The sequence below is a fragment of the Etheostoma spectabile genome, chromosome 18 (genome assembly GCF_008692095.1).
Source record: "Etheostoma spectabile isolate EspeVRDwgs_2016 chromosome 18, UIUC_Espe_1.0, whole genome shotgun sequence".
Classification (NCBI taxonomy): domain Eukaryota; kingdom Metazoa; phylum Chordata; class Actinopteri; order Perciformes; family Percidae; genus Etheostoma; species Etheostoma spectabile.
In genome coordinates this window covers 7,295,675-7,308,262 of record NC_045750.1, presented here as the reverse complement: position 1 = coordinate 7,308,262, position 12,588 = coordinate 7,295,675, and the positions used below count along the sequence as shown (strand labels likewise).

Below are 12,588 nucleotides of genomic sequence, written 5' to 3'. Positions count from 1 at the left end.
CTTTTATTATCAGCCAGACATACAGTACATACATTGTAATCAGTCTTTTAGATCAACACTACTCGTGAGGTTACAGATAAGGTAATACTTTGAGGCAATTGGTGTTACTTTCAGATGGCTTTATCATTGAAAAACACTGCTGGTGTTTATTGTCAGTGTTTCTTGTTTTTTTTGTCAGCACTGCTCTGTCTTTTCTTGCTACTTTCCTCCATTGTTGTTGTTAATTGGTTGACTGATTTAACAGTTCTGTCTCTACGAGCCTCACCCAACATCATTGAAAAGCCACATGCACTCTAAAGTTGGACATGAACACTCAAAGACCAATCAACAGACCAATGGCAATACAATGGTATTTATTTAAATTTATTTGAATATTCATATCAATGAATATTAGAGCTTTAAACCTTAACTCTTCAACTTAAACTCATCATAGTCCAATTTACCAGTCACCAGTAGTTGACCGGCCCAGGAACACCTTAATATGGTAGATGCTTGACCCTGGAGGCCACCTGTTCTCGACATAAGTCGTTACAAGGACTCAGTAAACCTTTACCTAGAAGTACCATGTATCATAGTAATATCTAAATGTTTGGATGAAAACGGCACACCTTGACATTTTCTCTGCTAAACATTTCCCATTTTAGAATGCAATGGGAAACTTACCTCACACTTAGATAAAATGTTGCTTTTCTTTACTTTATATAATAATCAGGAATATGAGAATAATAAATGGTCAGAGGTTTTAACGCCAGAAACAATATCTTTATTCATAACAAGAGAAAAGGTAAATGAAACATCTGCTGTAGCCAATGAAACGTTGTTGCTTTATGTTTGAAAGTAGCTCGAGCCAAAGCAAGAATGTGGGAGTGATTGCAGCATCTGGTGTTTTGTGCAGACTAAAGCCTATTTAAAAAGCTTAAGGCTAAATTACGACCAAGTCTGTGAACGACCGTGTTTGTTTGTGCATTTGTTTTATTTTTGTATGTAACTGTGTTTTTGTTAGTTCAGACAGAGAGGCAGACTTAAAGAGAATAGATTTCAATTGGCTGTTACTTGCAAGGACAACCAGAGGCCGTTGTTTGTATATGCTCCACTTCACTGCAACCTCTCCACTGCTCAAGCCAATGTGGGGAACATTTTTTTTAATGTTAAATAGTGTTTCTCCAGCAATTTGGTAAAACTTAAACTCAATTGTAATGTGTTTGCTACAAAGCCGTCAAGTGACTGTCATTTAAAATACTGCAGCATCTCCCCAAATTGTTTTAATGGCAGCTCAGTGGTAAAGGAGAACGATCTTACGAAAAGATGACTGTGTGGCTCCACTGAATATCTCATGCTTGTTTGCCTGTGCTAAGCTTGGCACGCCGGGATGCTGGATGATTCACGCTATTTAGAACTGGGCCAAAAGCTACTTTTATTAGTCCAGTGAGATGTTAGCACATTTTCTCTTGAAGAAACATTTCAACGAGTCTGCATACCAGGCCTGTTGCTCAGACGGCATATCCACCTGTGTGTCTGTACGTTTTGTTTATGTCTCAACAAAAGAATTCTGTTTTTTTTTGTCATCGTTTTTAATTCTTTAAAAAAAATCTCATTTGGATTTTTATTCCTTTGTTTCTGATCTGTATTTTGTGCTTTTGTGTGCAAATCCTGTTATAATTAGCTGGAGTACTAACTGGAATTGGGGTTTGATGCCAGATTATCAGGCCAAAGAAATGTTAACACGTTTCCATGTGAATGGCCTGTAAACACCAGCTGCTCAGTCAAACCGCTGTCATTCTGTGTCCAAATCACGCTGAGACAAAATGGATTCTTCACACCCCATTTGATTGTGGGCAACCTAACCATACCAGACACAGGGCTTAAGTGGACTGATTGAGCATTAAAATAAACATTTTAAGTGGTCATTTGGCTACTGTGCTCAAATTGGTGCAAAGAGCCATTCCCTGGCATGGCATGCATATTTCCAGTCAAATATGTAAGATTGCTCCAATAAAATGCTTGGGAACTTACATCACCATTTAAAAACAATGTATGGTAAACTTCTCCTCTAATTATCAATCACACTATCACACTCCATACAACTAAGTCAATAGCTAAGAAAGCCTTTATGTTTAAAGCTCTCTCTGATTTCAATAATTTACCTGTAAGTATTCAATCAAGTATTCAAGTATTCAGTCCATCATTTTTCCACTTTGAAAATGCCCTATCTTCTTATTATTGGATCAATTGCACATGTTCATATTGACACTACCATAATTATGTTTAATCACTTTATTACCTAATGCTATCACTGACAACACTTTTCGATAATCTATGAATACATGATTTGACGTTTGGTACCGTTTAATTATCTTGTCATTTTGTTTTTGTCAAAGTTTTGTCTAATTGTGCAAATATTGTTTTTTTGTCGTCGAGAACCCACTTAAAAAACGAGATGGCACATCTCAAGGGGTTATTCCTAATTAAGGATTGTGAGAGTAGACACTTGTCACATCTGGAGATAAATGAAATGTTGTAGTCTTTATGTAGACTTGTAAATAATTTGCTCAACTCCTTTGCAATCTCAACTTCTATCTGAATGTAGAAATGAGCAAATTCAGTCAGTAGTTTATTTTTAGAATCATGGAATTATTCATCAGCGCAAACACAAAGTACACAATTTCATCTGGGGCTTAATGACTCACTGACTGTTTCACGCTTAAAAAAAGTTTAGTTGGACTTGTTTAAGTCAGAGCTTGCCCATCTGCTTTGTGCTCTCCTGTTGACGTTAAAGCAGTACTCTAAAGAGAGAAAATAATATTTGATACCTTTTGGTTTCATGACGTCTTTGTGCATTAACCAGCTGTCACGTTGGCATGCTGTTTTCTTATATGTAGACAGACACATAGACACATTATGCATATTCAGTTTTAGAGATCCCATATGTTTTTACTAATTTATTTTAATTTAAAGTTTGACTTTATCCAGTACGATACAATTTAATTTGCTCATTGTAACTTGCATTTCCAGGCTGAAATATAACCTGATGAAACAGGTAGACACCCAAGTCTGAGCTAAAAATTGCCAAACCAGGCTGCAGTTAAAAAAAAACTCAGTTTGAAAAGTGAATCCAGCCAAATAAAATATATACTGTACGCTGTTAGTTTGATCTGTTCATGATGTGAACTCACCGTGAACTTACCTACCTGACATTAAATATGATTGATGCAAGATAAACATTGATTTACCAGCCGTGCAATTTACTGCAGGACAGTTATTTGTGTTTATTTGTTGATGCTGTGTTGATTTTTTGAGGCAAAAAAATCCCTTGTCTGATCCAAATCTGATCAAAACAGAATGACACACACATCTATCTACACACACACACACACACACACACACACACATACACACACATACACACACACACACACACACACACACACACACACACACACACACACACACACACCACACACACACACACACACACACACATATACTGCATAATCTATCTGTGTTCATCTCTATGTTTAGCTGCTGGAGCTGCCTAGCTGTCCCAAAGCTGTCACCATATTACAAGCTACCGCTGAGAGCTCTTTTACACACACCACACACACACACCACACACACACACACACACACACACACACACACACACACACACAATTGTGTCCTTGATGGGAATACAGGTAACATTGACTCTTTGTAGGGGGTTTGAATGACTGCTATAAGGTTACTCTGAAATAAGCTTTCTCTCTCTCTCTCTCTCTCTCTCTCTCTCTCTCTCTCTCTCCCACACATACACGGTATTTTTCTCCCTATTCTAATTGCTGCAATGTGACACTGCTTTCCACATCACAAGAAGAAAGAAAGAAAGGATGGGTGAAAGATGGGGTGGTGAAGCAAAACAGGAAGTCAGCATTTGTCCTACAACCAGTGCTTGTATCTCTCTATCTGTCTGTCTAATTGGTGATTGAACTGAAGGAAAGTCAATATAAACAACAAAGATCATAGTATTTAATTGACAAACAGTCTGGTAATTTCAGTTTCTTTTTTTAAATTTTAAAAAGGTAAGCATAAAAAACAGTGTTCTAAAAAAACAAAAGTAGGGCTGATGGCATTTTAAATACTTTCTGACAACAATCCCACAATGCAATTGTGCTACAGTTGTGTGACATACTGTGACACCTTTCACTGATGACTCAAAATAATCATGATTCATGTTTCCAAAATCATAAGAAACTGCTCACTAGGGCTGTTGGAATGATTTCCGATAGTTGAACATAATTTAAATAGTAAAGAATTCAATTCAATTTTAACGCTGAAATTACTATTCAGTTGTGATCTTGGGTAACGTCACTCTTACCTTGGCTTACTCGCATGTGAAAACAAAATGCTTTTGTCATGTCACGTCTGATGTTCAATAAGTTAGCGGGAGTGAGAAATACAAGGTATTGTGAGGTTGTAAGATCATGGCGCTACGGTGGGAATAACAGGCTGTGGCTGGGAATCTCAACAAGGGTGGGAAACAGTTTTAACATGACTTTAACATCATCATCCACAGAGTAAAAATGCTTATGTTATCATTATTTAGCTTGTCGCGAGTTATAGAAGCTTAGCTGGGAGCTAAATTGAAACAGCTAAAGTTTAGGTTTAGCTTTAACTTCATGTATTACCTTATACTAGCTGTGTTCTCAGTAACGTGATAATCTGCAAGGAACAGGTTGTTTATAAATCACTAAAATAGTAGTGACAGCACTGTTTGGCTTAGTTATCAATGCCATTAGCATCGTGGCTAACGATATTAGTTTATGAAAAATAGTTTTGGCTGTGCTATCTAACATGATGTCATTGTGCTATTTGAGCAATGTTAGCCTTAACAAACGAGCTGCTTCACTACACTTGTTAGATAAAGTTTCAGTACAGAGTTATCTGTTGATTTGTGTTTGTCGCTGAGTGCTCGTTGTCACAGTCCAATGTGAGTCAAGTGCAGATTTGAGTCGTGCATGCTTAGATTTAAACGGTTTACGGCACAATGTGTCATACTGAAATTTGTGATATCCATGAAATGATAGTTTTCTCATTACAAACAATAACAGAAGATGAAAATCCTTTCAAAAACGTTTTAGCTATCTCTGATTGTTTGATTGCTAACATTAGCTCAAAACGTCATTCAAGTGACAGCCTTTGTTGTGTTTGATTGCAAGCTTGTAGCAAGCAGTGAGCAAACTTTGTTAACGTGGTCCATTTTCACTGAATTGACATTACAGAAGTCTCTTGTTAGCATCTTGTAGGCAATCTGTCGCAAAATGACGCATGCGCAACTCACATCTTCACTCATCTCAAAGTGACGCAAGCGCTACTCAAATATGCACTCGACTCACATCGGGCAATGACACTCGTCATGGAAAATGAATGTAAACAAAGTTGCGTGCCAGAAATGCAATGCATCGTGACGTAGGTCCGCTTCAGAGCCAGGCTAGTGTTGGAAGTCCCTACAGAACGTGTAACAACAACCACATGCAAATATTGGCATTGGCAATGAATATACCTGAGTAGTGTAGTACATATTAATAACAGGAATTTGACCAATTGAATATTAGAATAATAAAGAAAATAAATGAAATGTGAATGGTATTATAGAGGAAGATTGACAGTTCACTAAAGAGAAAACAACTTTCTTTATGTAAAGATTAGTAAGTGAGTAAACAAGCGATTTTCAGAAAGCAGCGATCTGTGTGAGACGAAGTTAGTGAAGTGAGTTTACACCAATCTAATTCCTTTAAAAGGTCCATTCATTTGGTTTGTTGACAGTTGTCAAAATAGAAACTCACTGCTTTGTACATTTTAAAGGTTGCTAACAATTATAAGGGTATTGTAATGGTAATAAATTGATATACAACAGAAAACCAAAGTGGGATCATTGTAATCAAAGTTGTTTCTGCAGTACATGTATATTATAGGTAAATGTGTTTTTCAATATCTCTATCCTTTGTTTTCCAGGTTTTTCAGATTGCCTATATAATCATAAAGGCAGCCAACTCACCTCGCCCAGGTAAGCATTCTGCTTCCTAATTTCTGTTTAGACAGCCACACAGTGTTTCACGTGTTAACATAAGTGCTTTGATTATAAAATAAAACAATGACTATGTGATTAAAGCTTATGAATTGCATGGAATGGTGGACCCAATTGCAGAGAGCAGGCAGGCAAAAGTTGAGCTTGAGGGTTTATTTAAATAAAAAGCAAAGTACAAACAAACAAAGGAAGTCCTGAGAGGGGCAGGCAAAAACTAAATCCAGAGTGTAAAAAACAAGAACAGGGAATCCAAAAACAAAAGCAGAACAAACCAGAAATAGAGACCAAAGGAAATCCAGAGAGCAAGGAACCAGACACAAACTGACACGGGAGACACGACAGACACGACAGGCGTGCACAAACACTACAATGATCTGACAAAGGACAAGAGGAACACTAAGACTAAATACACTGGGTAACGAGGAAACAAGAGGCATGTGACACAAGGGCTGGGAAACAGCGTAGCAACAGCATTGGGAGGCGTAGGCGGTACCCCTCTGGATGAGGAGCAGGAGGGCAAAGACAGTGCCCCTCTGGAGGACGAGCAGAACGATGAAGGCAGAATCCTTCTGGCGGCCGTCAATCAAGGCTGAATCCCTCTGGCGGCCACACAGGACGGCGAGGGTGAAGCCTCCCAGGGCATTGGAGGGTTCTGAGGCGAATTCCCTGTGGAGCCCGTCTGCAAAGACGATATCCCTTTGGCGGCCAAGCACGAAGGCGTTATCCCTCAGGAGGCAGAACCCCTTGCCTGTCTTCAGCTGGACTGTCTTCAGCTGGACTGAAGACAGGCCAACAAGGTGACAGGGTCAGGAGTCGGTCAGACCACCAATAAAACAAGGGGAGCAGGAGTCGGCTGGACCACCGACAAAACACGGGGAGCAGGAGTCACTGTGGCACTGAACAAAGGCAAAGCATCTGAGGTGCCTGGCAAGGCACAGTCCCTGAGGTGCCGGGCAATGGCAAAGTCCCTGAGGTGCCTGACCAAGGCAAGGTCTCTGGGGTGCCTGACCAAGGCAAAGACTCTGGGACAATGGTCAGCTGAGGCACTGGGAGACTGGTCACTGTAGACTCTGGGAGAACAGTCACTGTAGACTCTGGGAGAACAGTCACTGTAGACTCTGGGAGAACGGTCAGCGTAGACTCTGGGAGAACAGTCAGCGTAGACTCTGGGAGAACGGTTAACGTAGACTCTGGACGGCTGGATGTCAGCAGAGATTCTGGAAGACTGCCCGTCAACTGGGTTTCTGGACCGCTGCACAGCACCAAGGATTCCGGCCTGCTGCACACTACCGAGGGCTCCAGTTTGCTGCACAGTACCAAGGGCTTGGGGCCACTGGACAGCATTGGCTCGTGGGAGCTGGACAGTAATGGCTCCGGTCCGCTGAACAGCACAAGCTCTGGTCTGCTGGACAGCACGGGCTCTGGGCTGAAGAGAGGTTGAAGCGGCAAATGGCGTTGAGACCCATATTAACCACGTCCTCTCTTGTGGCCTCCATGGTTCCCAGGGAAAATAGCCAGGCAAGTACCCTCAAAAGACTGCTTCTAGTCGGGGATATCCGCTGTACTAGGTTTTTCCCTTCCGGCTCTGCTTTGGCCCCCTTAGTCCTTTTTAACTTTAATAGTTGAGGCAAAATATTGCAACAAAGTCATATCAGTCTCTGGCTCACCTCCAGGTAGAGGGACAGGACTGGGTGAAGCAGGCAAAGGGGCAGGCCTTGGAGCCGTCTTAATTAGCTTTGTAGCAACTCATTTGGCATAGGCTTGAATGTAACGGACATTCATTAATATCGTAAAGTTACGTACTAAAGCTTTAAAGATGATTGTCTGTATTGTACCAGGGGCCAATGCAGTGATTTTAGTAGCAGGAGTAATATGTTCAAGTTTACGTGTAGCCTACATGTAAGGAATCTAGCTGCTGCGTAATGAATAAGTTGGAGGCGTCCTACTGATTGTTTGGATAATCCTGCAAATATAATGCAGGTTTTTTTTTTTCATTAACTGGACCCCGTTCACTTTACATTCAACCAATTCAGGAGGTGGAAATTCACAGTTGTGGTGTAAGCTGTTGGGAAATGTGTGGAATTAAATGTTCATTCAGTTTTCTAGGTATTTTAAATAGGTTGACCTAAGCCCAGTCTTGGATCTCCATCATTATTTCTATTGATCTGAATTTCCTCTTCAAGTCACACCTTTGAAGTATTTTATACATTGTTTTGATTCACCAATATTCTTGTCCACAGGTAATTGGATCCTAGAGCGTTCAATAGATGGGGTGACCTTTGATCCCTGGCAGTACTACGCCATCACAGACACAGAGTGCCTGACGAGGTTCAACATTTATCCACGGACAGGACCTCCATCCTACACCAGGGATGATGAAGTTATCTGCACGTCTTTTTATTCAAAGATTCACCCTCTGGAGAACGGAGAGGTAACACTTAGCTAGAGAATTTGTTACACTGCCACTGTAATCTGTGCTGAGTTGGGTTTGGTTTGGGTTGATTTGGATGGGGCCAGTGAGTTGGGTTGACTCAAGCTTGGATGGAGTGGGTCAAGTCATGTTGGATTAGGTTCGGGATATTTTGATTGGGTGTGTAGTGTACTGCGATTTGAATTATGCCAAATTGAGTTAGACTAAATTAAGTATTGGGTAGGTAGACTTGCATAAAATTTGATTTGTTTGGTTTGTTTGGGTGTCTTGGGGTGAATAGGTTGAATTGAGTTTAGTTAAACTGTGGTAGGATTTTAGAGAATCCTGTGCCTAGCTTTTAGAGAAGGCAAACACATCCAAAATAGGAGCAGGTAGGAGAGGTGGACAAAATCCAAAAGGCAGTCAAGGCAAGAGGCTGAAACGTTATGGCTTTGAGAAGCATTAGATGAACAGAGAAATGATCTGTGAAAGAAAATAATCTTGTGGACCGGTGTACATCCTAAGATTGATTGATTAGGACGAATGAGGGCTAGGTGTGCAGGCAGGTGGTGGTCAAGTCACTGGGAATGTATGGATGGTATGATGGCAGTTTGGAAGGGAATAATAGAATAATAGAATAATAGAGTTTGGAATGAGGGACGATGTTGCTACAGTAGTGGACATGAATAATAAGCATAAAACATGTGAAAATGAAGAAGAAGAATTAAGAAGCTCCACTCATGAAACCAGGTCAAACCGTCTAAAATCGACACAAAAATCATACAAAACGGAAAAGAAAATAGAATGTTTATATAAGCTCTTGTAAAGACACCAGTCTAGTCTTCTGAGCAGGATAAATTATGAAATGCTGCATGTCAGTTTTCAAGTTAATAAGTAGATCAAAGCTTGTTTTTTTAAAAAGTGTGTATTTATTTTCAAATGTGCACAACTATTAATACAATGTTTATCACTGATAGAGAAGAAACACACTGACATGCACATGTGCACACCGCTGTTTACTGCTGTGTTGCTTTGATCAGCTGTGTGTGTGATTGCACCCAGTAAGAACAGAGGGCAAGCCTGCAATTACTGACATTAATGAAGAGAAAGAGGACTACAAGAACACACACACACGCAGTGAAAGACTAATCACACATCTACATCTCCCACACAGGCCTCTAATTGTAGATGCCTGTCTGAATATGAATACACATTTACATGGTTGATGTTGTGTGTGTGTGTGTGTGTGTGTTGCACATGCCTCCATACATGTGTGTTTAATGTGCCGTCTTGTGTGTTGTGTGTCTGTCCTGTGGGGGAGCGTTAGGGGGGTGCGAGCTGGGAGATGTCAGGAGCCGCATGTAACGACGGAGGTGTCTAAATGTGTGTATGTGTACTGTGTGTGTGTGTGTGTACTGTGTGTGTGTGTGTTTGACAGCTCCCTAGCCGTCTGATCACAGTGAAACCATAATGAGTCGTAGGCGATATGTCACAGCATCGCACACACTCTTACAATGTCACCCCACCACTCATCACACACGCACACATACAGTACATACACAACCATCTCCTTCGTTACTTCCAAGTATGGAGCTGGCACCCATCAAGTCTAACCCCCTTCATGCACACACACACACACAAACACACACACACATGCGGTCAGCCCACTCTGTAAGACTTTTTTGCAGATCCCAAATGTTGCTTTTGGCCACATTAGTGAGATAGACAGACGGGCGGGCAGGCAGGAACTCACACTTCTTGTTATGTGGCTGCCTGTTGATTATTGGTGATACCACAAGTAGTAACTATGTTTATTTTAAAGGTAGAGCAAGGCAGTTACAAATGTAAATTTCTTTGGTAGACAAAATAAAAATGTCTAGCAGTCAATGTTGGCAATGAACATAGATTGTGAGGTGCAGAATCTTCCAATATGAACCAAATTCCTAGAGATACTGTTCTGAACAAGTTAATGTAATATTGAAAGCACCCTATTTTGCCTAGAAAAATTGGGTGTAAGGATTTGCCTGTATAGGAATATTTACTGAGCAGTTAACAGATGATTATTGTTCAGTAACAATATTGATTAGAACAAAAATAAGTGCATTCATTTAATTAAATTCAATTTTAGTTATAGTATCAAATCATAACAAGAGTTATCTCGAGACACTTTACAGATAGAGTAGGGCTAGACCACACTCTAAAATTTACAAGGACCCAACAATTTTAATAATTCCCCCAAAGGGCAAGCATTTAGCCACAATAAAGGTAATGGAACAGTGACTACAAATGGTAGTCTTAGTTACAGGGTTTAGTGTGGCATAGCAGAGCATAGGTGGACGTAGCGGGATGCAGCAGGGTTCAGCAAGACATCGCAGAGCATAGCAGGGAGAGCGGCAGGACCACGGTGACATTTTACTTCACATGATTCCACAAGATTAGGATTTGTTGAAAGGGGACAGCCCTACTGTGTTTACACATAATATAGTTCTGTTTCTGATGGTGCAGATCTCCTGCTCAGACTGTGATAGTGAAAAAGGGTGCGCACAATTGGGTCCCCCGAGCAGTGATAGAAAGAACACTGTCACATAGTGGAAGAAAGGGTTAAACACCTCTGAAATAAGTACATTTTGTTAAAGTGTGGTAAAGTGGGTGAGAACACTCCTTACTCACCTACTGTTCCTAAATGTTCATTGCATACATTACAGGTTGCTTATCACATTACATCATGTTAGGTTTTACATGTGTTCTAGAATTTACCATGCTATTGTACCAGGGCTTCACTATGTGTACAGTTTACATCAAAGCACCTCAGTAAATTAAAGCAAACACATAGCCATGAAGTAGTTTCCGTTATTTTTATTATATTGCAGGTTTCAACGGGTTGAAGGCTTTGTTCCTTTGTTCATACTTACAATTGTTTGTTCCTTTGTTTAAACTACTTTTAGGGAGGGGTGGGGCAGCACTTCCTGTTTTTACAGAATTGGTGATGTCATTGCTGACATCACTGGGCCAAACCAAGTCGAGGGGTTTTCTGTTCTGAAAGAATGCTTCATTTGTTTGTTTCTTGCTTTTGAAAGTAATGTGTGATGATTGCTTACCTTTAACACAGCAATGTCTTGATGTGAAGGAGCTTGTTAATGTCCAGCAGTGTAAGGGGATTTCCTTATTTGTATGTTACTGCATAGTCCACCTTCTCTTGTAACGGTTCTGGCTTATTCAGTCTAGGTGTGAATTGATCACTCGGTATAAAGCAGTGAGATTTTGCCAAGAGAGGAGGCAGAGGAAGAGGCTGTGCTGCCAGAGACATGTGCGGGTTGTTTGATTTGGGTTCATTTACCTTGTTTGATTTTTCTGTATTTTGAGTTACACCTGTAGTGGGGAGCACTATAAATAAATCTGCACCTTTGGTAACTCAAGATGTCTGCCAGCCAAATACCTTCCTTATACATTTGAGCTAGACTATTCTATATAAAGTTAAGTCCACTAAGGGTGCGTGTTTGCCCATACAAACATTGCATCATCTACAGTTAACAGAGGAATCTGAAACTATTGCTTTGTTCTTATTGTGTTTTCTTTGACTGCTTTGTACCAGTCTAGCTTGCCCTATGTTTTATGCTATAAGTTGTTTTTTGCTAAACTCCCTAGGGTTTATTCTTTTTCTGTTTCTCTCATATTTTTGCAAAGAAACAGCATGTTTTAATGCTTCTTTTCAACAGTCCCTTTATTGATCTTTACATGAGCTGGTGGCACTACCACATCTCTCTTAGAAGTCCTTTGGAACAATCTACAATCAGATTTGAAAGCTATATGGCAAAAAACTCTCTTTGGACCACAGATCCCTACATATTCTCTCTCTTTTAAAATATGCACTGTACTGTACTTCTTTAATCAATGTGGTATATTTAAGCATTTTTTCACTTATCTAATTAAATGTGACCAAGTAGACTGGGTGAACCCCGCCCACTCGGCCAGCAATTTGATTTTGCCCTCCAGCTCGGTCTGGAAACCTGCATGTTTAATTCTCCTGCTTCAGTTCACAATTTTGCGGCAACCAATCACAATCTGGCTTATCTACCTGGCGTACTATTGGAGGGTTTAACATGATGACAACAGAGAA

At 40.3% G+C, this 12,588-nt stretch overlaps 1 protein-coding gene across 1 annotated transcript in view; it reads left to right on the top strand.

Annotated features, from left to right (window-relative positions):
- Positions 1 to 12,588, top strand: part of lama2 (laminin, alpha 2) — a 185,763-nt gene that overhangs the window by 47,141 nt on the left and 126,034 nt on the right. The window contains exons 3-4 of the mRNA XM_032543629.1: positions 5,989 to 6,040; positions 8,302 to 8,492. Coding sequence (XP_032399520.1) covers positions 5,989 to 6,040; positions 8,302 to 8,492 — 243 coding nt within the window. The remainder of the gene's footprint in view (positions 1 to 5,988; positions 6,041 to 8,301; positions 8,493 to 12,588) is intronic.